Source organism: Arvicanthis niloticus, chromosome 3 (genome assembly GCF_011762505.2).
Source record: "Arvicanthis niloticus isolate mArvNil1 chromosome 3, mArvNil1.pat.X, whole genome shotgun sequence".
Lineage (NCBI taxonomy): Eukaryota > Metazoa > Chordata > Mammalia > Rodentia > Muridae > Arvicanthis > Arvicanthis niloticus.
Genome location: NC_047660.1, coordinates 2,259,245 through 2,284,617, shown reverse-complemented (window position 1 = coordinate 2,284,617; position 25,373 = coordinate 2,259,245). Strand labels below are relative to the sequence as shown.

At 45.5% G+C, this 25,373-nt stretch overlaps 1 protein-coding gene across 5 annotated transcripts in view; it reads left to right on the top strand.

Annotated features, from left to right (window-relative positions):
- The first annotated feature begins 759 nt into the window (after window positions 1–759).
- Clybl (citramalyl-CoA lyase) overlaps window positions 760–25,373 on the top strand; it is a 231,349-nt gene continuing 206,735 nt past the window's right edge. For all 5 annotated transcript variants that reach the window (XM_034499123.2, XM_034499122.2, XM_034499124.2 and 2 more), the window contains exon 1: window positions 760–855. In XM_034499123.2, the coding sequence (XP_034355014.1) occupies window positions 800–855 (56 nt within the window). In that variant the 5' untranslated portion in view covers window positions 760–799. The remainder of the gene's footprint in view (window positions 856–25,373) is intronic.

Genomic DNA, 25,373 nt, shown 5'->3' with positions numbered 1-25,373 from the left:
GGCAGGAGAGGTCTGGGTGGGTGTGGGGAGCCTCACAGAGAGGTTGAACAGTCTGTGCTGTTGGTAACACAAACAAAGCAATAACTCAGTCCTACAGATATTCGGTATCCGTGTTCCCCCACTCTGGCTGCACAGGGCTCCTGGGGTCTATTTTTTAATCCAGCTTTCCACAAGGTTTTTAAGTGTCACTTCAGAACGAATGGAACGTAGTGACCACTAAAAACAAAACTGTAGAGCAAGAAGACAGAGGAAGGGTGGAGAGTGGACCGTGGAAAGGACCAGACAGTAGGTAGGGCACCACTGGATTAGGCAGCTTCTGGGAGACCCGCAGACATTGGGAAGGGACCTGTGTGGATCCCAAGCCTGCGCTCCTCTCTGTGTCTTTCCAGGTATATCCCGTTTGCTTTGACCACTTTTAGCTCGTTCACCACCACAGGCTCTCTATATGTGTTAGGGGCACGTTGACAATAAGAACAGTAAAAAAGCCTCTCGGAAATCTGGATCTGCTCTGCCAGAGAAAATCCAAGTTTCCCTAACTGGCTTCAGAAGCCAGGAGTATTGGGTCACCAAAGCCTCGGCGCAGAGCTCCCAGAGGAGGGGAGTGGCTAGCGGGGGCGGGCGTAGTTTTGGGAAGAGAGGTGGTGCATGGGCCTTGCCTGCAGAAGCAAGGTGGGGCTGAGTCCGGTTGGGCGGGGCAGGGCCTTGGCGAGAGGGGGCCCGGCTAAGCCTGGCGGTGTGGGCGGAGCCGAGTCCGGTTGGGCGGGACGGGGGCGGGGTGTAGGCGGGCCACGTCGGGAAGATGGCGCTGTGTGTGCTGCGGAACGCGGTTCGCGGAGTGTCGGCGCTGTCCAGGCTGTGAGTTCAGGTTCCCAGTCCCCGCCGCGCGGCGAAGGCGGAGGCCAGAGTGGTCTCCGAAGGCTGCATGGGCCCGCACTCTAGCCCGAAGCCTCTGTGCCTCCTGTCCTTGACCTCTTTCAAGGTCGCTGCGGCTGCTGCCTCCCAGTGGGAGGGCTTTGCATGGACCCGGGCAATGGGTACAAACCTTGCTGGATTGGCAGGGCTGTCAGCACCTGACACGTAACGCGCTAACTTAGGGGCGCTCTGGAGTAGCTGAGACTCTCGCCTCCTGGGCGACAACACACCCAGAACCTAGCTATGTGAAGCACAGAGGTTCCCGAATGTTTGGTCTCTGGATCCACTTACCCAGCTAAGGGTGATCGAGGGTTTCAAAGAGCTTTGCCCAAATCTGCTCAAGAAAAACACTGATTTTTTTTTTTTTTTAGGTGAAAAGAGCATAATGCACATATTTTGAAATTTAGTTTAACAAGAGACAATAAGTCTTACATCATCAGCTTTGCAGTAAATATTTGAAAAGAATTCCAGAACTTGGGAAGCAGAGGCAGAAGGACGCAGGTTCAAGGCTACCCTTACCTACATAGCAAGTTTGAGGCCAGCCTGGCCTACATAGCAATACTACTTGGTAAAAGATCAGTAGACTGTCACAAACAGGGACTCTCCCTCACGACACTTGCCCATCTGCTAACTGCACACGTCCTGAGGTCTCTCTTAAGGTGTCCTGCCTATGAGGAAGCAGGATCAGAGACCGTCTCAAAGTCCATTGGAGCAATGAAGTCGGAGCTCACAGTCTAGCGGTTTTACATCTTTTGTCTTGTACTTCATGATTTACCAGACACCCATGGCAAGACCCTGGTCTTAGGCACCTCACCTTCTCCTTCATCTGTAGCCTTGCACCCTAGGGACTGGTCCGTTTCTGAAGTGTGAAAGGGTCAGTCCTGACCACACACAGTCACCACTTCTAATAGGCTTGGGGCTTAATGTGAACTGCTTTTTACCTCCCCTCCATACCGTGTAGCATCTCTACCAAAAGGCAGGCACTTGGCTTTACTGAGCCAATTATGCTAAGTCACTGTGCTCCTAGTAAAGCCACTAGAGGAAGTGAAATGTGGTCTTGGACCAGTGGGCTACTTCTGGTGGCTCCTTGCTTATTTTTAGAGCGTCTGAACCATTGCTGGACACACAGGGGCCATTCTAGACCTCCAGTCTTGATCCCTGTTTCTGACCCACCAGCAAGCATTTGCCCCGAGTTCTAAATTCTCTTGGTATTCATGCAGTTGTCTGTGGCCATGCTGGATGTATATAAATGACCTCACTTTCAAGGAAGCGAGCATAACTCACTTGACAGAGCTAAGAAGTATAGATGGGAACACGCACAGACCCTTATCAACATTGTTGTATAGAACCATCTGTAGCTATTTTTCAAGCTACACAGGAGTCCTTATAATGTTTTTAGTTCTAGCACATCACTCAGAGAACCAGTCTAACTTCTTCCCCAGGCTTGTTGGTGAAGCACCACCCCAACAGTAAGAAAACTGGCTCCTGTTGTCTGCCATGCAGGCACTTAATTGTTCAGTCCTAACAAGCATATGAATATTAGCTCACACCCATTTCAAAGTCCAACCACTAGAGGGCAGTGCTTAGACTCCTTCCAGTCTCATGGGCTCCATTTATTCCTAGAATTACTTAGGTCGGTGCCCTTTTCTTTCTTCAAAGTCCTTTTGTGTACAATCTGTGCTTTTCTTGGTCTGCATTCTTCCTAGGTACCCTCTACCCACAGACAATTTAGTTTTTACATTTACTTTATTTACTGTGTGTGTGTGTGTGTGTGTGTGTGTGTGTGTGTGTGTGTATGAATGTCAACAGGAACATACTGCAGTTTATATGTGGTGGTCAGAGGACCGTTTTCAGGAGTTGATTTTCTTCTACCCTGGGCTCCAGGGATGAAAGCAAGGTGTCAGACCTGTGTAACATAATGTTTTAATGCTGATCCATCCCATTTAGAGTGTCAAAGAATCTGAACCATACGGTGTATATAGTCTTTTTAGATTGGGTTCTTTATTTAACAATAGGTGTATGAAATTCCTTCATGTCTCTCATGACTTAATAACTCAGTTCTTTGTACTGCCAAGTAATATCCCACTGTGTAGCTATACCACAGTCGGTTTATACAGTCTGCTATTGAAGGATATTTTGGTTGTGTCCAGTTTTTGTTGATTGTGCAGAAGCCTTTAGTATACGTTTTTGTGCGGGTTTGTGTGTAGACATAGTTACTGAGGAATGTGACTGTTGAATTCTTTCAGAAGATTGTGTTTAACTTTATGTGAAGATGCCACAGTGGCTGCACCATCTTACCTGTGAATGAGAGTGTGCTGTTCTGCTGACTCATCGTTTGTCATTGTCGGCTAAAGAACATTCAACAATTCTAACCAGCATGTGGCTATAGTATATTGTTGTCGGTTTGTTTGAACCTGAAATCCCCTTATATGATGCTGTGGTGGTTTGAATGAGAATGGTCCCCAGAGGCTGATATATTTGAGTCTTTGGTCCCCGGGTGGTGGAACTGTTTGGGGAAGATTAGGAGGTATGGCCTTCTCGAGGCGGTGTGTCACTGGGGCCATGCTTTTGTGTAACCTTCCAAATGGTGATTTGCCATCTGGGTATATTCTTTGTAAATTTGTCCCAACTACTTTGCCAATTTCTGAATTGTGTTGTGAGTGATACTGTTATACAGTAAAGGTGTATATTTGGTTTCTGTCCCTGTTTCCTGAAACAGAGCCCTAACCACTGGACTCTCCTGAGTGACTTGAGTGTTGGGAGTCTGCTAGGCTTCGGGGTTCAGCCTTTCTTAGAAAGCTCACGATGTGACTTTAAAATACACCTGTGCTGGCAAATGTTTTGTCAATTTGACACAAGATAGAGAAGAAGAAACCACAAGATTGAGTTCCCTCAGTGCTGAAGTGTGACCCAACAGTTGTAGTGGAAATGAACCCTGTATGTAGCAGAGACCCTAACTAAAACACAAACTAAAGCCCATGGAATATGGTGCCATCTCCAACCTCTATGGAGAGGAGGTAGGAGTGAAGATTGATTTTAAGGTCACCAATGAAGTAATCAATCACATCTGTGCAAAGAAGCTTCCATGAAAATCCAAAAGGTCAGGGTTTGGAGAGCATCCAGGTTGCTGAACACATGCAGCTTTCTGGAAGGAGGTGTGCTTAGAGAGGGCATAGAAGCTCCCACCCCTCACCCACACCCCGCCCTGTGCATCCTTCCATCTGACTGTTCATCTGTACCCTTTAGAAGGTCTCCAATAGTAATCAGTTTCCTTGAGTTCTGTGAGCCCTCCTAGCAAATGAACTGAATCTAACGAGTGGGGTCTTAGGAACCCCTGACTTATGGCCAGTCAATCAGAAACACAAGGAAAACACCTACAGCTTTTGTTTGCATCTGAAACAGACATGAGGGACCGGGCCCTAAGTGTGTGGGATCTGGTACTTACTAGCTCCAGCTGGAAAATGTCAGAGTTGAGTGAAAGGATATCTAGGTGGTGTCTGCAGAAGGATAGATTTCCTAGGTATGTGGAGAGTTGTCCTCCCCACAAAAAGCTGCATGTGCCTGAGGGAGACTGGGGACCCCTGGTCATTTGCTTGCTGTTGAGTTCACTGTTGGTGTATATCAGCTACAGTCTGTCATCAGATCTGCATTTTGGAAATATTTTTTTCCAGTCTTTGGCTTTTCTCGGCATTCTCCTTAGACTATCTCAAAGAGAAAATATTACTAATTTTAATGAAGTCCAGCTAATCATCTGTGCACCTTGAGAGTTCCCCCTCCCCGTCCTTTCTTTCTGAAGGTAAACAGTGTTGAGTATTATTCTCATGTGTATTAGTCTATGACCCCTCCACCTGTTGTAGTCAGTTTGTTGAGGAAACTGTCCTTGCTCTTTCACCCGGCATCAGTTGGTAGCATCTGTAGGTCTTTCTGGGCTGTCAGTCCTACTGTTTGACAATGTTTCCACTGCTTTACAGATGTTGTACTCTCTTTATGACCAACCATCTTGTTTGCTGTGTTGTGATGGCTCTCCTGGGCCTTTTGTTTTTCTACATAAACTTCAGAATTAGTTTGTTAATTCCACAGACTAATTTGCTGGGATTTAGTGGGTATTGCATTGAGTCTGTACAGTAAGTCAGAGAAATTAACATCTTAAGAATCTTGAGTCTTGAGATGGAAGAGATGGCTCAGCAGTTAAGAGTACTAGCTGCGCCGGGTGGTGGTGGCGCACGCCTTTAATCCCAGCACTTGGGAGGCAGAGGCAGGCGCATTTCTGAGTTCGAGGCCAGGAAACTCTGTCTCGAAAAAAAAAAAAAAAAAAGAGTACTAGCTGCTCTTGCAGAGGACCTGGGTTCAATTTCCAGCACCCACAGGTGGGCTCATAACCAGTAACCCTAATTCTAGGGGATCTGATGCCCTCTCTGGCCCCCCTGGACACTTTGCACACATGATACACAGATATATTTATGCTGGCAAATCATTTATACACATAAAAATAAGTAACTTTTAAAAATGGAGACATGCCAGGCAGTGGTGACACAGGCTTTTAATCCCAGCACTTGGGAGGCAGAGGCAGGTGGATCTCTGTGAGTTCAAGGCCAGCCTGGTCTACAGAGTTATAGGACAGGCAGAGCTACAACAGAGAAATTTTGTTTCAAAAAACCAAACCAACCAAACAGAGATATACACATATGTGCAGCTTTCTGTTTAAGTTATTTTGAATATAGAGTTACAGTTACATTGTAATATACACCCATCAGCTGAATATAGAGTTTATAGTTACATTGTAATATACACCCACCAGCTGAATATAGAGTTTATAGTTACACTGTAATATACACCCATCAGCAGTTCATTCACAGCGTTTTCTGTTGACTCCCTCCCTGCTGAGAGGAAACTGCCTTGTTTCTCAGAATGTATCTAATCTGGATGTTGCACTGGTAATATTCACCCCTTGGTTTGTGGCTTCCTTCACTTGGCTTAACACTTTGAAGCCTTGCCCATGCTACAGTGTGTATCAGAACTTTATTTTTATAGGTGCTCATGTGCTGCCAAATGTATATTACTATTTACATCTTCATGGATCCAATTTACTTATACAGCTTCATTCAAGGATACACAGAAACAGTGCTTGCTATTGGCCACTCTAGAGCCGTAAGACTCATAAGACTCATAAGACTCATAAGCCGTAAGAGTCATAAGACTCTGGTCTTGTATTCTTAAAGTTTTCTCACCAGCATTCAGAATTCTCACATGACTTTTTGGGACTGTGTTCTGAGGATTTATTTAGTTAGTTAGTTATTCGGTAGCATCATTGTTTTGTGGGTATGTCACAATCTCAGTAATTCACTGTTCTAATTTATATCAGTTTATGTATTTCACTTTCATTATTTATTTAGTTTCTGACACAGGGTCTTACTATGTAACTCTGGTTGGCCTGGGACTCACCATGTAGCCCAGGCTGACCCTGAAGTCACAGAAACTGGCCTGCCTCTATCTCCTAAGAGGTGTGCAGTAGCACACCAGATCAGAAATGTGCATCTAAAAAACTGCAGAGAGAAAGCTGGGCAAAGCTGGGCTCCTTGGGGGAGGAGCCACTGTTATGTATGATGGATTTTATTAACGGGAAAAGAGTTGCTAATTGTAAAACAATACACTTTTCCTGGCACTTTGCAGCTATGGTGTGTTTGGCATAGCTCACTTGTTTTTCTACACTTTGCTCGCGTGCTCAACAGGTTTAGAATTTTATTAGGTAATAAAGATATTATGGAGGAAATGGTATTTGTTTTCATATAGGTCACTTGGGTATGAATATAAATCCACTGCCATTCAAGCAGGTTCAGTTTATTTCATGTTGCTTTTATAGCTTGTTTCTGTGGTTTGAATGCGTCTCTCAAAGTCACATGTTGGGAATGAAATCCCCAAAGCAACAGTGTTGAGAGGTGGGACCTTTGAGAGGTAATTAGGTCATGATGGTTCTGTCCCACGAATGGGCTGATGCTCATATTATGGGATTGTGTTCATGATTCAGAGTGGCTTTGTCATACATAAGTCTGGGGTGCCGGGAGGGGAGTATGGGGGAGGGCTGGGAATTTAGCTTGGTTGGTAGAGTGCTTGCCAAGCATGTATGAAGCCTTCAGTTCAATCCCAAACACCACATAAGCTGACCATGGTGGTACACGCTGTAATACCAGCACTTAGGAGATGGAGGTAGGAGAATCAGAAGTTCAAGGCCATCCTAGTCTATGAGAGACCCTATGATACGTTTCTAAATATCAAGACAGATAGTTAAGTAATACATAAATAAGTAAATGTGAGCTCTGCCCCTCCCCCTTTCTTTTGTAGCACTGGGGATCAAATTTAGGATACCAGGCATCATGCATGGAGGCAAGTGCCCTAACTCCTGGCATAGCCCCTGCCAGTGCCTGCTTGCTGACATTCCTTCTGTCCTGGGTTGACTCAGTGAGAAGGCATTCAGCAGACAATGGCTGGTCTTCTTTGTCTCCAGAGATGTGAGACAAGTTATGTTTCCTTTCCTTTCTTTCTTTTCTGCTTTTGAAACAAGGTCTTATTGTCTATGTAAGATTGGCCTGTAATTTGTGATCCTCCAGCCTCAGACTCCTTAGTGCTGGATTACATGCATGTGCCATAGTACCAGACAATAACGAGTTTTTCTGTGAATCACCCACTCTATGGCATTGGTATAGCAACACAAAATGGACTAAGCCAATTAAATAACGTTCTCAAATGGTTCAGTTAATAAATGGGCCTCAGGGTTGAGCTTTCTTTTTTTTTCTCATTTCCCCTCCCACTGGGTTTAAAGAAGTATTTATTATTTCTTTTTATTTTATTTTGTTCCTATTTTAGGATATTAAGCTAATAATGCAGATGCTTTAGTGATAGTCCCTGTTTCCCTACATGATACACACACACACACACACACACACACACACACACACATGCCTACCAGGCAAAGACCTTGCTCCTGAGCTAGTCCCACAGCCCATTTTTTAAGAGTTTTCCTTCTGATTATTTTAGAAGACAGACTATCACATTTTGCATGTGTGCACATGTTTTTGTGTATGACCATAATCACAGCCACTCATTTAGTCTATTCCTGAGTTTTCTATCTTGGGAAATGCAGGGGTAAATATCCGTCTCTGCTTTCTGGGGATCCCTGGAGGCAACTTTTGGCTTGTGAACTTGCAGGTTCAAAGCATATGGTTTTTGCAGCTTTCTGGTGCTTGCTGTCAAATCATCCTCCAGAAGGACCGGTTGGTCACATTCTGGACTGCAGGCTGCCTTTAGAGCCTACCTGCATCTCCTCCTCAGTATCTGCAGGCCCATACTTGGTAAAAATTAACACGGAATGTGGGTTACAGAGCTGGTAGTGCCAGGCATACAAAGAACCCTGTTCTCTGGCTCTCAGCCTTAGCTGGCACTCTGACCTACCAGGCAACTACCCAGTAAGCCATGTCTTTCTCTTAGCTAGGCTTCTGAGACCCACAGGGGAACCCATTAATAATAAAGAACTGAGAGTCAATGTCCCGGTGGTTTTTATAAGCACCCTGCATGCAGGAGTTGGTGGCAGCAGCTGAGAATGGCTGGTGTTCTGCAAGTAGCTGCAGGACCCTTCAGATACTGATTAATAGAACCTTCCACTACCGGAAAATATAAATGACAGCAAAGGCTTCATTATCCCTCTGCCCCCCCCCCCCCATGAGCGCCACATTCAATTTATTCATTTTCTGAAAATTACAGTTCTTTGCTTTGTTTTTGAGACAGGGTCTCACACTGTAGCTCTGGCTGTCTTGTAGACCAGGCAGGCCTCAAACTCACAGAGATCCCCTGCTTCCTGAGTACCAGGATTAGAGGTGTGCACCACCATACCTGTCAGATTACAGTTCTTATTTATTTGTATGTATCTGTGTGAGAGTATGTGGACAGGTGCTGATGGCACAGCTCAGACGTAGAGGTCAGAGGGTAACCTTTGGGGGTTGGGTCTCTCCACCAATTACGTTCTGGGGCTTGAACTCGGGCCATCAAGTTTGGAGGCAAGCACGTTCATCTTGATGGCTCTTTAAAAATGGTATTTCAAAAATTTGGTGCACACAAGTGTGTGTGTATATGAGTGTGTATGTATGAGTGTGTGTGTATGAGTGTGAGTGTGTGTATGAGTGTGAGTGTGTGTGTATGAGTGTGTGTATATGAGTATGTGTGTGTGAGTGTGTATGTATGAGTGAGTGTGAGTGTATGAGTGCGTGTGTATATGAGTATGTGTGTGTGTATGTGTGTGTGAGTGTGTATGTATGAGTGCGTGTGTGTGTGTGTATGAGTGTGTGTGTATGAGTATGTGTGTGTGAGTGTGTATGTATGAGTGAGTGTGTGTATGAGTGTGTGTGTGTATATGAGTATGTGTGTGTGTGTATGTGTGTGTGAGTGTGTGAGTATATGAGTGTGTATGTATGCGAGTGTGTATGTATATGAGTGTGTATGTGAGTGTGTGTGTGTACCTGAACACTGGGGCACTTGTGTAGAGATTAGAGGACAGCTTTCAGGAGTTGGTCTTCACCAGGTATGCATCGAACGTCAGGTTTGGCGGTAAATCCCGTTACCTGCTTAGCCATCTCACCAGCTCAAGTCTCATTTCCTATGTAACTCACAGTTCTTACTGAGGTCAAATATCTGTAATCTCAGCTTTGGGGAGGTAGATGCAGGAATTCAAGGTCAACCTTGTTAGTTACATGGCAAGCCTGGGGCAAGCTTGGGCCACATACGATCCTGTCTTAGGAAGCAAATGACAAAATAAAACCGTTCTGTGTTTCTAAAATGGCCTCTTTCCCCTTTAACACGGGCCCCTCTATAGGGCTTTTGAAAGATTTAAATGTATATGGTCCATTAAAATAGTTAAAACATTGTCACACACGGTTAGAAGGAACGGAGGCTTGTGTGGAGGATGTAAACTTCTCTTGCCCTATTATCTAATCTCACACTGGCCTTTGGGAGAAGTCTGACTTGCCCATGTGGCTTTGGTAAGAAGCGCCCAGCCCCCATGCCAAATGTAGCTCATCGCTGAGACACTGGAGGGCGCTCTAGCAACAGAGATGTAGCTGATCTCGGCAGTCGTGGACAGCGCCCTCACAGACTGTTTTTCTTAGGATAGGTGGGCGTGTTTTCCTGTTCATTCTCTAAGACAAATGAAAGACACTTGTCTACACTGCCCAATAAATGATCCGCTTAAAAGTTGATAATAGACTTAAGTTGCACTGTACTCCGGTACCCCATGACCTTCCATCTAAGCTGCCCCGGGCTGCCTGTGCCAGCCTGGGGCATTTCGCTCCTTAGATCTCAGGCCAGATGTCACCAACCAGGGAGGTCTTCCCTGATATCCCTGCGACAAAGCACTGCAGTCCAGCACCCCCAGCAGCTGCCGCCATATCCTCTCCTCTCCTCATGCAGCCTGGCTTTCCATCACTTCCTCTCCCGGTATCAGGTGTTTATTTCTCGATTGTCTGTTTGACCTCCCTCCAGGCCACAAATATTCCCAACACCAGGGATGTGGCCTGCTTATTCTGTTGCTTTGTCAGGAAAAGCCTTACTGGGCTGGAATTGAGGTGGCAGAGTGGTGCCTGACGTGAACGGAGCCTGGGCTTGATTTCCAGCACTGTAGAGACTCAGCATTGTGTGGCAATCCTGAAATCTCAGGTACTGAGGAGGCAGGAGGATCAGAAGTTCTCATGCTCAGCTAAATAAGGAGTTAGCCTGGGCTACCTGATACCCTGGAAAGAGTGAGAGATAGTCAAATAAGGAGAGAAAAAGAAAAGAATTATGGCCTTCAAGTAAGAGCACTTTGGAGAACTAAGAAATGTAAAAACACAGAATGGCTTTTTGAGCTTTAAGTTAATTTGGTCTAGCCTAGGAACCAGATTCCTTATGGAGCTTATTTGAGCTCATATTGACCAGATTTCGATAATAATAATAACAATAACAACAACAACAACAACAACTTGGGTGTGGTGGTGCACAATTTTAATTCTAAGAGGCAGAGGCAGGTGGATCTCTGAGTTTGAAGCTAGACTAATCTACAGAGTGAGATCCAGGGCAACCAAGGCTATACAGAAACCCTGCCTCCAAAAACAAGACAAAAATCAAAACCTAAAACATAACAAACAAACAAAATAATAATAATAATAAAATACAAATGCTGTATACAGCTCCATTCTGTAATCCCAGCTTCCTCCAGGAAGAAGGGATAAAGACATGGAGAACTGCAATTGGAACAAGAGAGACTCTGCCTCTAAAACAAGACAAAGGAGAGAATGACTCCACCCTCCATGAATAGGACACTCATACTTACATCCAGACAACAGAGTAAACAAACAAGTCCTTTAAAAGATGTAGTGTGTGTGTGTGGGGGGGTCGGATCTAGGAGGAGGAGAGGACTGGGAGATTAATATGACCAAGATACACTGTAAGATCCTCATAGAAGCAGGAGGAGGGGGGATGTGATAGGGGGTTCTGGGAGAGGGGGGAAATGGGGAAAAGGGATAACATCTGAAATGTAAACAAAATATCCAATAAAAAATTAATTTCAAAAAAAGGTACACTGTATGAATTTTCAAAGAATTAAAATATATATGCAAAAAAGAAATGGAGGAAGGACTGAGGACAGACACGTGGCAGTGACCTTGGTCTCCACACATATGTGCATGTCTATGAATGTGTACACAAGCAAGTGCACATCTCTCTCTCTCTTTCACACACACACACACATACACACAGAGAATTGGACATCCTGGATTTCATGCTGATCCTCAAGGTTTGGACTTAGAAAAACAGATATCTGTTTGTTTGTTTTTTTAAGACTTTATTTTATTTTTTTCTGAAATGGGGTCTCATTATGAAACCCTGGCCATCCTGGAACTTACTACACAGGCAGACCATGCTGGTCTTAATGTCACAAAGGCACCTGCCTCTGCTTCCCAAGTACTGGGATCAAAGTTGTACACTATCACACCTGGCAAGATTTTATTTTTTACTTAATTTGTAAGATTCATTTATTTGCTGGGTGTTGTGGGATACACCTTCAATCCCAGGTTTGGCAGAGGTAGGCAGAGCTCTGTGAATTCGAGGCCAGCTTGGTCTACAGAGTGAGTGCCTGTACAGCAAGAGTTACACAGAGAAATTCTGTCTCAAAGAAACCAACAAAACACCCAAACAACAACAAAAAAAGTCATTAATAATGTAATTCATTTATGTATGAGTGTTTTGCCTGTTTATCCGGGCACATGTGCATACAATGTTCATGGAGGCCAAAAGAGGGCGCCAGATCGCCTGGAACTGGAGTTGCGGACAGTTGAGAGCGGCCCAATAGGAGGGTTAGGCATGGACTCTCAGTCCTGTGCAAGTGTTCATAACCATTGAAGCCATCTCCCAGTCCTTGGATACCTGTTTTTTGTTTTGTTTTGTTTGTTTTTGTTTTGTCTGTGTCCTGCCCCCTCTTGTCTTGTCTACCTTCCTTGTCTTTCCGGGACCCCTAAGCTGGCCCACAGTGCTCTCTTAGCTCTTACCCGTCCTGGGACCTGTAGTCAACAATTCACCAAGACTGAATAGCGCTGGTGGTGGAGACGTAGCCCTCTAAACGTGCTTTAATGAATGCCTTCTGCGAGGGTCTCAACAGCAACACTGTAGCCAGTCAAAAGCAGATCTTTTACAGGGAGACATTTGTAAGTCTCTTTGTGGACATAGAAAATCAGTCCTGTGGCCGGGCGGTGGTGGCGCACGCCTTTAATCCCAGCACTTGGGAGGCAGAGGCAGGCAGATTTCTGAGTTCGAGGCCAGCCTGGTCTACAGAGTGAGTTCCAGGACAGCCAGGGCTACACAAAAAAACCCTGTCTCAAAAACAAAAAAACAAAACAAAAAAAAAGATCACGAGAATCAGTCCTGTGGCAACCCTCCTCCTCTGGTTACAGGTTTAGATGTGAGTTGGATTACCAGAGTCTACCCATGTGTGGACAAGCCTGTTATCGTAGACCCTGCAGAAGCCTTTCCCTGAAACTTTGATACGGTCTTTGTTGAGGTTTGATTGCTATATACTGTAATGCTAAAGTCTACACTCATTAGTCCTAGATCTCCAAGTATAGAACCCAGAAGGAGGAGAGAAGAAAGTGAAAAGAGAAAGATGTCATGGTTAGGAGTCAAGAAAACATGGCCCTGAGGGCTGCTGGCCACCTGGGGCTAAGAACAACTCAGATGAAACACAGTAAATGATAACTCCGGATCATTGATAGGAAAGCAGATTCTGACAGCACAGAGGGTAGGTGTCTGCCCAGCTCTAGTGCTGATCGAGGCTTATCGTAAATGATAAAAGTTGTGCGCCTTTTACCCGGGAACTAAGTTAAATGGTCAGAGGTGGGGTAGAAACCTCGGTTTGGGATTAAAAATGTCTACAACATGCTTCTTTACAGATGCATACTTTAAATATCATCTTCCTCCTGTGTGTAGGGGGGAGGAGGGGCTGGGGTTGGTGGTCCTGGGGAGTAACCCCAGGGCCTCACACATGTCAATCAAGTATTTAATCAGGCCTACATAGGGACTTTGTCTTACTGACCTGAAGCTCCCTAAAGCCAGGCTTCTTGGACTTCTGAGGTGGCAGCATCTTTGCCTTCAAAGCCCAGCCCACCCTCCTCTACTGGCTGTCACTGCCCCTCTTTGATGTAATAAGGTTAAGTGTGACCCTCAACTCACTTTTCTGCTCACACCTCACCTGCTTCCAATTCTTTCCCCCACCGAGTTAGTTTGTTATTCATATAGCAGATTATTCCCAGTGTTGTGGCTCAGAACAACACAAACATTGCACTTTGTAGGTCAGAAGCCTGACAGAGGCTCAGCGGGCAGAACCCAGAGTATCCACAGGACTATGTGTGCCAAGAGGAGCCTGTTTCTTTGACTTCCAGCTCATGGGGCACAGCATCCTTTGTCTTGTGGCTCCCTCTGTCTTCAGAGCTGGCAGTGTAGTGAATTACCACACTGTAGCCTGTCTCGCTTCACTTCTGCCTCCCTCTCCGCTTGTGACCGTGTTAGGCCCCTGCATCAGCCCACTTGATTTTCTCCTTTTGTCCCACGTCTTCATATAACCTAAGACAGCACAGGTGCTGGGGACAAGGACGTGTCACATTGCCCTGCCCACCCAGTACAATCCTGAATTCAGGTTTGCCCTCTCTGGTGTGGCATCCAGTTGGCTAGCTCCTTCACCTTCCTCATGGCTTCCTATGCTACATAGCAGCTCCATAGATATTAAAATCATACTTCCGAGGCTGGAGAGATGGCTCACAGGCTAAGGGTTCACACTGTTGTTACAGAGGACTTGAGTTCAGTTCCCAGCACCCATGTTTAAGTGACTCACAACCACCTGTAATATTAGCTCCAGGGCTCTAATATCTCTGATCTCAGTGGACACTTCATGTGTGCATACCAACACACACACATACATGTGCACATGCACACACAGATACACACACACACCTCTGACTTCAGTGGACACTCCTGTGTGTGTGTCAACATACATATGCACACACAGATACACATATACACATCTGACCTTGGAGGACACTTCTGTGTCCATATCAACACACATGTATACACACATACACCTCTGACCTCAGTGGATACTCATGTGTGTATACCAACACACACACACACACACACACACACACACGCATACATGCACACACAAACACATATCAGTTAAAAGATAGGCCAGGAGTGGTGGTTCATGCCTTTAATCCCAGCACTCAGGAGGCAGAGGTAGCAGATCTCTGAGTTTGACGCCAGTCTGGTCTGGATAATAAGCTCCAAGACAGCCAGGGCTACACAGAAATACCCTGTCTCAAAATTTAAAACAAAAAAAAAATTTTAATTAAAAAAAAAGAAGAAAATAAATAATTAAGAATGTGACACATCAGGGTCTGGAGAGATGGCTCCGTGGTTAAGAGCATTAGCTGCTCTTCCAGTTGACCTAGGTTCACTTCTCAACACCCACATGGTGGCTCACAGCTGCCTAACTCCAGTTCCAGGAGACCCAACACACATGCAGGCAAAACACCAATGCACACTTCTTTAAAAAAAAAAAATAAAATAAGTGATACATCTGTTATCTGGACTTGGTCCTGCCACCACAGCAGGCTGAGAGTGTTGTTGTTTTGGGGTTCATTTTGCTACAGTATGTACTAGTATTTAGTTCTTTTTTTTTTTTTTTTTTTTTTTTTTGTGGCTGAATATCGTGCTGTTTGGGGTATACAGTTGGTTATCTTTCCATCAGCTGATGGACACTTGAATTGTTTCTGCTGTTTGGCATTGGTAAATAGTGCTGTTTTGGGCATTCATTTACCCACCAGTATTTGAGTAACTTCTAATCTTTCTCCCCCACTCCCACCCTCTTTTTAACTTTTATTCGCCAGATGTAATTGTCATCTGGAAGGCTTACTGCTAAATAACTCACCCTTTTTAGTTCACTCTGAACTCTGGCTGGCTGGTTCAACTTAGCTGTTCTGGCTCAAACTTTTCTCCAAGCTGACTGATTCAATCTGTCTTCTCTTGGATTCTGACTGAACTGATAGACTTGGCCTCAAACTAAGGTCTGGCAATCTGTTCTAATCTCTTGGCTCCTCATTCTCTGGCCCGTTCTGTCGTATCTCACTTGCAACCCATCTCTGTAAAATTTTCCTGGTAAAACTGCCTTCCTCCTTCCCTCCCTCCCTCTTCCTCCCTCTTCTTCCCTCTTCCTCTTCTTCTCCCTCTCGATCTCCCCTCCCCCTCTCCTATTAAGTCACCTCTCCTTCCTGTCTGTTCTCAGGAGAGTTCAGAGTATCCTGTCTTGTGCTTCATTCTTGAGCCCCAAAAGACCACTGAGGAGTCAACTCTGATGCAATCGAACTAGGGTTTCTTTATTACAAGCTGAAGTTTGGGCTTGCTCACCGCTGACCCTGATGCAGCAGGACGGTTTGGTGAAGCCCCAAACCCTCATCGGGACAAAGTTTTTATAGGAAATGAAGAAGCAAGGGGGTGTCCAGCCTGGCAAGCATCTAATTGAACGACTATTGTAAGCTGACAGGTGGGTTCTCTGAAGCAAAACCAGGAACAATCACAAACGGTCTGAAAGTACATCTGAAACAATCTTGATTAACTGTTGCTAGGAAGTAGCTAGGGACTAACTCTGGGGTATGAGCCAAGGACAAGCCATGGTGTCCTTCCTGGTACTGGGTGCAGCTGGGGTTCGGCTGCAGGACAAGTTCTCAAGCTTTTTTAAGATGGAGTCCAGTCCCAAGACGGAGTAGGTTTGGCCTCAGTCTCTGATTCATTCTGTCAAGTCTTTCTCTGTTTGTCATTTTGCCCCTCAATTAGGCATCACTTTTAAACATGGCTGCTTCCTTCTACAAACTAATTTTACTTTCATTGTTTGGGATTAAAGATGTGTACTAAGGGCTTGTCTGTATTCCAGCCAGAGGGATTAAAGGTGTGTGGTGTGTCTGCATTCCAGTCGATCACACAGACCTAAAAGTTCTTTGGATGAAATCCCTTCCCAGAGAAGCCATGTTGCTAGATTAAAATCCCTCTACAGGGTCTTATTTAGCCCAGGCTGGCCTCAGATTCAGTATATACCTGAGGACAACCTTGAGCTTCTGACATCCTGCACTGCACTTCCAACGGCTAGGCTTGCAGGTCTGTAATACCATGCCTGTTCATGCTGTGCTGGGGCTTAGACCCAGGGCCTCTGGCATCTTAGGTGAACCATCTCTTACCTGAGCTACACCCCATCCTTACTTCAGGTCTTTGGGGTGTGTATGTAGGAGTGGAATTCTGGGATCATGTGGTACCTTTGCAAAGAACTTCTGAGGAAACGTCCAACAGTTGTTCACTTATGCTCCATTTTCTATCATACCTACAATGCCCCCGGGCTTGGATGTCTATATTCTCAGCAGCTCTTGCTACTTCCTACAGTCTTACTGTAGCTGTTATGGGGGGTATAAGGATACCATGCTTTCTCCAAACCATTTGTAAAGGCACACTGGTCCGTCCTACTGCCCGTCTTGCCTTCTCCCCACTGCACCCGAGAGCCCTCCCCTCCCTATAGCTCCTGAGCAGGTATGATCTTGCCTCTCCACCCCTTTCATCCTCCACTAATAGGTGGGCCCCTCCTTCCTAAAGCTAGGCCTGGGCCTTTGAAGCTTGGGGGTGGCAGGGTTCACATCCAATGTTTACTTAGATGGGAGGTCACCAATGCTGCTTATTATGTCTGCTCATAAGGAGAGGCTGGAGAGACAGCAGTTAGGAGCGCTGGCTGTTCTTCCGGAGGACCTGACTTCAATTCTCAGCACCCACATGGTGGATACCACCATCTGTAATTCCAGTTCCAGAGAATCTGATGCTTTCCAGCCTCCGTGAGTATTAGGTCCCTGGCATACCTGTGGTGCATACACATAAATAAATAAGCACTGGTTTCTTTAGGGGTTGTTTAAGAGGAACAAAAAAGACTATCATCAAAATGTTGATACACAACAGGACAGCAGACACCTACACAAAATCTCCATCCTTGGGGGAGGACCTCTCCTCCCACCCTGTCTCTTCCACCAGCAACCCATTCTGCCTCTCTTGAAGGATTATCCTAACATGTGAGTTACACACTTTCTTGTTATAGTGGCCCTTGCCCTTATACTGGGAACTCAGTGCCTAGCACAGAGCATGGCACATAACAGGCTCTGAGGAAAGAGTCTTGAGAACACCTCATCGCATGGCTGCAGAAATCAGAATTCATTACTAATTATCCGTCCGGTGTGAGAGGCAAACTTTCTGTGTCTGAGTGTGGGTGTCTGTATGTTTTCCTAGATTATAGATTTGTCTAAACATTCGTGGTAGTTTAAGATGTCGAATCTGAAGATTCTTTCTTGGCTTTGAGTTCTTGAACGCCAGCCAGGGCTGTCTTCAGATTCCACAGTATTTCTCCTTTTGTCAAAGAGTTTTCTGAAGAATAAACCAGAGGTCTGTACAAACTATACTGTTGATTGACATGGTTGAGTGATGGGGGCCTTTACAGAGGCCACCTGTGGTATATACCTTAGTCCTAAGGTGTCCCAGAGGGTACTCTGGCCAGTCTGACTCAGTGTAACCCAAGGTTACTGTGACTACCCTTCTGTTTGTTTCAAATTTCTAGGGAGTACTTCTGTTCTTCAAGGCAGGACCCGCTCAGAGTCTGGAGGTGCGTTAACAGTGGCTGTGGTATGGGCTAGATCAAGTCTCCACAGCATAGCACTTGCCTAGAGTCCAGAAAGCCCTGGGAAGAGACAACAGTCTTTCAGGGGAGGCAGCGTCTTAGCACGATGGGAGCAGTGTTCACTTTCATCTTGAGATTGCCATTTTTTAAAACATGTGTATTCACACATGTGTGTGGGCACACGTGCACATGTATGCAGGTGTCACACTCAGGTGTCATCCTCAGGAAAATCCACTCAATTTCTTTGAGACAGAGTCTCTCGGACTGGAGCTCACTGATCAGGCTCAAACCTGCTGACGAGCAAGCCCCAGGGCTCCACTGTCTTCACCCCCCCCCCCCCAAATGCTGAGATTACAAATATGTACCTCATGTGCCATTTTACATGGGTCCCGGAGATTGAACTCAGGTCATAATGCTCACAAGGCAAGCGCTTTATAGACTGAGCCAGCTTTGTTTTGCCTTCTTTGCGTAGTTCTGGAAAGGGGCACACTGGGGAGTGTGGACTGCTCACGTTGCTGCCTGCCTGTTCCTAGTTTTGATTCCAGCTGTGGCTGCAGAAGAGGCCTCTGTACTCATGTGGTGGCTTCTTCTGGAACCAGCTACTACTACAGGCCCCACTACAGCCTGCTGGACCGGAGTCCCCCATGTGGGCTGTGCTGTAAGCTCATTGAGGACAGGACACTGTATTGACACAGCTGCCCCCTGGCAGGGCTGGGGTGGGGCTGCTGCTTACCAGCCTGTCTCTGAGCCTGGTCTGGTGGCTGCAGCCTCTAGCATTTGCAGCCAACCAGGGACCAGCAGGGATTAGCAGCTTTTAGGCTGCACAGACACCTAAGGTGTTAAAATGAGGATCCCAGGCAGCAGCCCACGCAAGGCTTTGGAAGATGAAGACTGTGCTGTTGACACAGGTGTGTGCTATTAATGAGTATCCTGCTTGGGGAGGAATTAGTGAAAATGTTAATATTTCCAGGATTATTGTTAATGAGGGATAAAAAATGTATCTTTTCATCTTTGCAACCATATGGCTTCCTGCTTGAAAAATTGTTTCTCAAAAACAATTTTTAAACTTGTTATTTTTTATATTTCTGAGGATAACATTGTTTTCTTGCAGAAGTCATTATTAGTTATATTGTGCAGGAAAATTAGAACAGTATTTACCTTCTAGAACAGCTTGTCACCAAACATCAATGGGAAGAGCTATTTTCAGCGTGTCTCTTTTTATTATTCAGGCATTCATTCATACATTCTTGTGAAAAGAAAGAATGGCCCCCAGATCAGATCACCCTGGAGGCAGCTGCTCAAGTGGAGAAGGAAGAGCAGTGTGCTGACGCCCCTCTGCAGGGCCAGAGGGTCTGCGTTTGGTCCACGGTCTTGTTAGTCAGTTCTTGCCTTCTTGTTTTGAGACAGGGTCTCCCTTGTTTCTACTTTGCTGCACACTTCTGGTTGACCCACAGGCTTCCAGATCACTCTCCTATCTTTGATTTCTGTCTCATAGTAGGCGTGCTGGGTTTACAGAAGGTGCTTTTTTACATGGATTCTCAAAATCTGGACTCCAGTGCTTAGTAGGCTTGCAAGGACAAGCACTTTTGTACTTAGCGAACCATCTCCCCAACTCTTGAGACATGGTCTCAAACTGTACCCCAGGCTGTCCATGGAGATCTGCCAGCCTCAGCCTCCTGGGTACTGATATGACAGGCATGTGTCGCCATTCTTGGTTGGCCTCTGTCCCTTCAAGTGTGCAGTGAGGTGGCTGGCTGGGTAGAAGAGACTTTGAAGAAGTACTTCCGCCATGATTGTTTCTAGGTCTCTCTGCAGCCTCCATTGCTCCTCGGCCTGTGGTAAGTCTTAGCTGTTTTGACTAAACTATGTTGGGGCAGGTGGCAAGAAACAATGTCCTTGTCCCTTATCTATGGCTGTGGTAAGATACCCTGACAACAGTAACTTATGGGAGAAAGAATTAATTCTGACTCGCATTTTGGGATTTCAGTCCATCATGATAGTCAGCAGCAGAAGCTTGAAGCCGTAGTCACATTGCACAGTTCAGAAACTGGCTGCAGAGATGGCACAGTGGTTAGGAGCACTGGCTGTTCTCCCAGAGGACCCAGGTTCAATTCTCAGCATCCACATGGCATTCTGACACCCTCTTCTGGCCTTGTATAGTGGGCACTATACACATGTGTGTGCACAAACGTACATGTAGGTAAAACACTCGCACACATGAAAATATATATAACTTCAAAAAAAATTTAGAGAGAGAGATGTGAGTGCTTGTGGTTAGCTCACTCTCTGTTTCTACAGTCCAGGCTCTTAGCCTAGAGGACAGTGCTGCCTACAGTGGGCCAGACTTCCCACTCCCACGCGGGTAACCTAGGATATTCCCTATAGGCACCTGGGTATTTCTAGATGTTATCAAGTTGACAGTTGAGATTAACCATCAGACAGGGATAAGCTCAGAGTGCTGTTGAGACACAGAGGTGGGGGAGACTTTCTGGGGCTGTCTGGGCCATCCTCTTGGGAGCTGCCTTTAAAGGATGATAGAGGAGGAAAGGATGGCTTCCCAGGAATGGAAACTTGCATGTCACACGGGAGTTAGGACAGGACATGGCTGAGTATGGGGGCTGAGTAAGTCAGCACAGGACTTGTAACTTACAACCTGCTGGGTGATGAGCAGGCAGTGAAAATGATGGACCCATCAAGCTGGCTCTTCATCTGTAGCCTGGTTGGTGTGCTTTGTCATTGCTATGCTCACAAGAAGAAACATGAGGAAGAGAGGATTAGTTTGGGCTGGGCTGCGGGGATCATCCATTATGGTAGGAAAGCATGGCCAAGTAGCTGGCTATCTTTTTGTAGTTGGGAAGCAGAGAGAGGTGGATGCTAGTGCTTACTGGCTTTCTCCTTTTTACCCTGACCCCAGCCCGTGGAATGGGTGGTGTTTCACCTCCATTAACCTATCAGGAAACTCTGTCATGGATGATGTGCCCAGAGCTTATTTCAAGGTGACTTTGGAACCTGTCAAATCAACAGACTGTAGTAATGGCTGGTCTGAGTAGTATTTCCAGGACATTTCTGTTTCCTGTCCCTCTTTTGTCATTCAGTCACAACACTGGGGGTCTGGGGATGCTGCTTGGTGGTAGAGCATCTCTGATGTGCAGGAGGTCCTGGGTTCCAGCACCTAAGCACTTGGTGCTCTGGAAAAGCTAAATGAACCAGCGCAATCGTGATGGCACCAGGGGTGCAGGCCCCTCGGCTTTAATGAGCTCACCGAGTTGAGCCGGTTCTAGCTGTTTGCCACTCTCAGGTGACTTAGGATCGCTGCATACTGCACACTTAGCTTCCTACATCTGCAGTTAATTTGTTAAGAGACCTTAATTAGAAACTTCAAACAGTTTAAATGTCAATCACCAAAGCAGTGAAGTTCTCAGGTCCCAGTGTTCTGCCGGTGTTGGTCATCGGGACATAATCCCAGGTGGACATAATTCAAGACAGATGACATTCCTGGGTTGCAGTTACAAAGGGCTTCTATATGTGGGAACTAATAAGCTGGCCCCTGTCGTCGCTCAGCCAGAAGACTCATCCAGTTAGGACTTGTGACTTTCTGTTCATGATTCCATGGTTGGGCCAGTGTTTCTGAATGGCAAAGGGCCACCAGAGACTCACTGTGCATAAAATTCGTGGAGTACACAGTAAGAGCAGTAAGATTCCTGTTTAACACTGTGCTTTTCAGAGGGGAAATAATTGTGGGCTGGGAGTGTGGCTTGGTGATGGACCACGGGGGCCTAAGATGCTCAAAGTCCCTGGGCCACCACCACCAAAATCTGACTAATTTATGTTTCTTTTTAAGTCATAGGCTCAAAGGCACTAATAAATTTGGAACTCACAAATGTTGGCTTCTTGCCACTTTTCCTCTTTCTCTATTCTTTGGTCTCTTTAAAAAAAAAAAAAAAAAAAAAAAAAAAAAAAAAAAAAAAAAAAAAAAAAAAAACGTGTGATGAAAGGGTTAAATATGGCAACTAGTCTTGTTTTAACAGAAAGTAAAACCCAAGGCAGGCAGAATAAATTAACCCCGCCTTTCTCTGCAGGTCAGTTAGTGGGTGTTACATCCTTAGTCGTTTGTGCTACAAAGTAAATAATTTTTGGCAGCTGGGGTACTTTTCACCACTTCTCCGATTATGAGTAATGATCCCAGAAGATCTGTGGTCATAAAACAGAAAACTGCGTGAAAGAGTTTTAAATCGTGTTTTCTTGTGATTTTAGAGCTTAAAATCATACATATTAAGAAATATGCATACATAAGTCATTTATATGGAATCTTGTTTTATTAGAATTTGAAATGTTTTTAAATTTTAAATCTAGTTCAAATCTGTCAAACTGAACTTGTTTGTTTGTTTGATTTTGGTTTCTCTTGTTTCACTTCTGAGTCAGGATTTCTCTGTGTAGCCCTGGCTGTCCTGAAACTTACTATGTAGACCAGGCTGACCTCAAAGTCAAAGATCTGCCTACCTCTGCCTCGAAAGTGCTGGGATTACAGGAGTGCACCAACATGTCTGGCCCCTATTTTTCATATATTTGGCATTTAAATGTTAATTTGTATTTTTAAAAGATATGGAGAAAACGGTTTGTCATTTCTTAGACATAAAGATGTTAATAGAAATAAAGATGTTACCTAAAAGTGTGTGTGTGGTGTGTGTGTGTGTGAGAGAGAAAGTGCAGTGCAGTGTGTGTGTGTGTGTGAGAGAGAGAGAGCACAGTACAGTGTGTGTGTGTGAGAGAGAAAGTGCAGTGCAGTGTGTGTGTGTGTGTGGTGTATGTGTATGTGAGAGAGAAAGTGCAGTACAGTGTGTGTATGTGTGAGAGAGAAAGTGCAGTGTGTGTGTGTGTATGTGTGAGAAAGTGCAGTGCAGTGTGTGTGTGTGTGTGAGAGAGAGAGAGCACAGTACAGTGTGTGTGTGTGAGAGAGAAAGTGCAGTGCAGTGTGTGTGTGTGTGTGGTGTATGTGTATGTGAGAGAGAAAGTGCAGTACAGTGTGTGTATGTGTGAGAGAGAAAGTGCAGTGCAGTGTGTGTGTATGTGTGAGAAAGTGCAGTGCAGTGTGTGTGTGTGTGTGAGAGAGAGCACAGTACAGTGTGTGTATGTGTGAGAAAGTGCAGTGCAGTGTGTGTGTATGTGTGTGAGAGAGCACAGTACAGTGTGTGTGTGTATGTGTGAGAGAAAGTGCAGTGTGTATGTGTGAGAGAGAAAGTGCAGTGCAGTGTGTGTAAGTGTGTGTGTGAGAGAGAGCACAATACAGTGTGTGTATGTGTGAGAGAGAAAGTGCAGTGCAGTGTGTGTGTATGTGTGTGAGAGAGCACAGTACAGTGTGTGTGTGTATGTGTGAGAGAAAGTGCAGTGTGTGTGTGAGAGAAAGTGCAGTGCAGTGTGTGTATGTGTGTGTGAGAGAGAGAGCGCGCAGTGCAGTGTGTGTGTGTGCATGCGTGCATGCATGTCAGCGTACATGTGTGGAGGTCAGAGGACAAAGCTCAGCACCCATTTCCTTCCTTCTACTGTGGATTCCTGGCATCCAGCTGAGGTGGTCAGACCTGTAGGCACCTTTACTGGCTGAGCCTCTCACTGGCCTGTCAGCTGCTTCTGAAAGTTGAAAACTTATTTTTACTTTGTACGATTTTTAGGTTTCCTTTCTCCAAAGTATGTTGGTAAATGGTCTCTGGCCAGAAACAGCTCTCAGCAAATAGCCAAACATACCCAAATTGGTGATTTCATGCATTTTTCGGGTTGCCAATTCTCTTTTAAAGGCTTCTAGGAGGTGTTTTCTTTTGAAAGCAGCTCATTGGCGCTGTTTGGTGTGCTGTGTGTCGTTAAAGCTTTGTATAAATGTACACATATTAAAACACAGGTTTACAGATCCACTGGGGCCTTTTCCCTTGCGCGGCTCCCATGATCACCCCAGCGAGTTACAGCAACCCTTGGGCTGTGAGCGTGGGTACAAAGCTGCTTTATGTGGTCAGAACGTGCAATTTAATGTTTTCTTCTAATTACTTCTCGAAACGCAAGAGCAGCCGATGTCCACCCGCCTATATTGTGTGAGCGGGAATGCAAGGGCCTGGTGGCTTTTATAGCCGTAGATTAGGAAGCAAACTCAAATCCCCCTCTCTCTAGAGAGAGAACTTGGTGACTTTATTCCTGGTCTCTCTAAGTCACTAGATCTAGATTCCTGTTCTTTTTATCCAGCAGCCCAGCGAGACAGTATATTTGAAATACCAAGTGGAAACGCTCCTGCTACTTGGGGAAGCGAGAGACCAGGAGTGAGAAGACATTTGTGTCCCCATCCTTTCCCCGGTGGCCTGTCACTTGTGAAGTTGCTGTGGAATGGTAATAAAATCCCGGGAGCTCATTTTATGTGAAACCATTAGCAGCCTGGGAAGTGAGGACTAGTTGCCTCTCATACTTTAAGACACTGGACGTCCTCCTTTATAGGCCTAGAGGGCCAGCAGGAAAGCAGAACAGGCTTATGACCCTGAGCTTCGGGCCTTAGTCAGCAGTCGTTTTGTAATGGAGTCTTGAGACTTAGGTTATCAGATTCACAAGTGTACCTTTAAGTGTGGCGGGCACGGTACCGTCATTTACTACTTGTTGTGACAATGTGATTTCTGTTTCCGACTCCGGATAAGGAATTGTGTCGCCAGCAGAAAAACTAAGTAGAAGTGTGACTGTTTTTGTTAGTTGAGGGAAAAGTCAACTATCACTTGGTTTTTAAATGTCACAGCTAATGAGGTTTTTAATGTGAAAACAGTGAGTGCCCATCGGCTGCTGTGTGGGAACAGGAGGCAGAGTTCTGAGCCTGGGGCAAGTATAGCAGGGTAGCCTTCAGAGTGGGGAAGCATTTCCATTTGTGTGGTGGAACACTCCCTGAAATGGGGTCAGGATACAGGTGATTGGCTACCCATGCAAATGGTCTTGACAGCTGATAACCCAATTCCAGGTTTTTAAATCTATGGGTGGGTCTTATTTTTTTCTAATTAAAAAGAATTTAAATTACATTTATCTATAGTGTGTGTGTGTGTGTGTTTGTGTGTGTGTGTGTTTAGGACAGGGTTTCATGTAGCCCAGACCAGCTTTAAACACACTATGTGAAGAGCCAAGAGTAACATTAATCTTCTGCGTTCACCTCCCACATGTTATTGCAGGAGTGTGCTGGACTTAT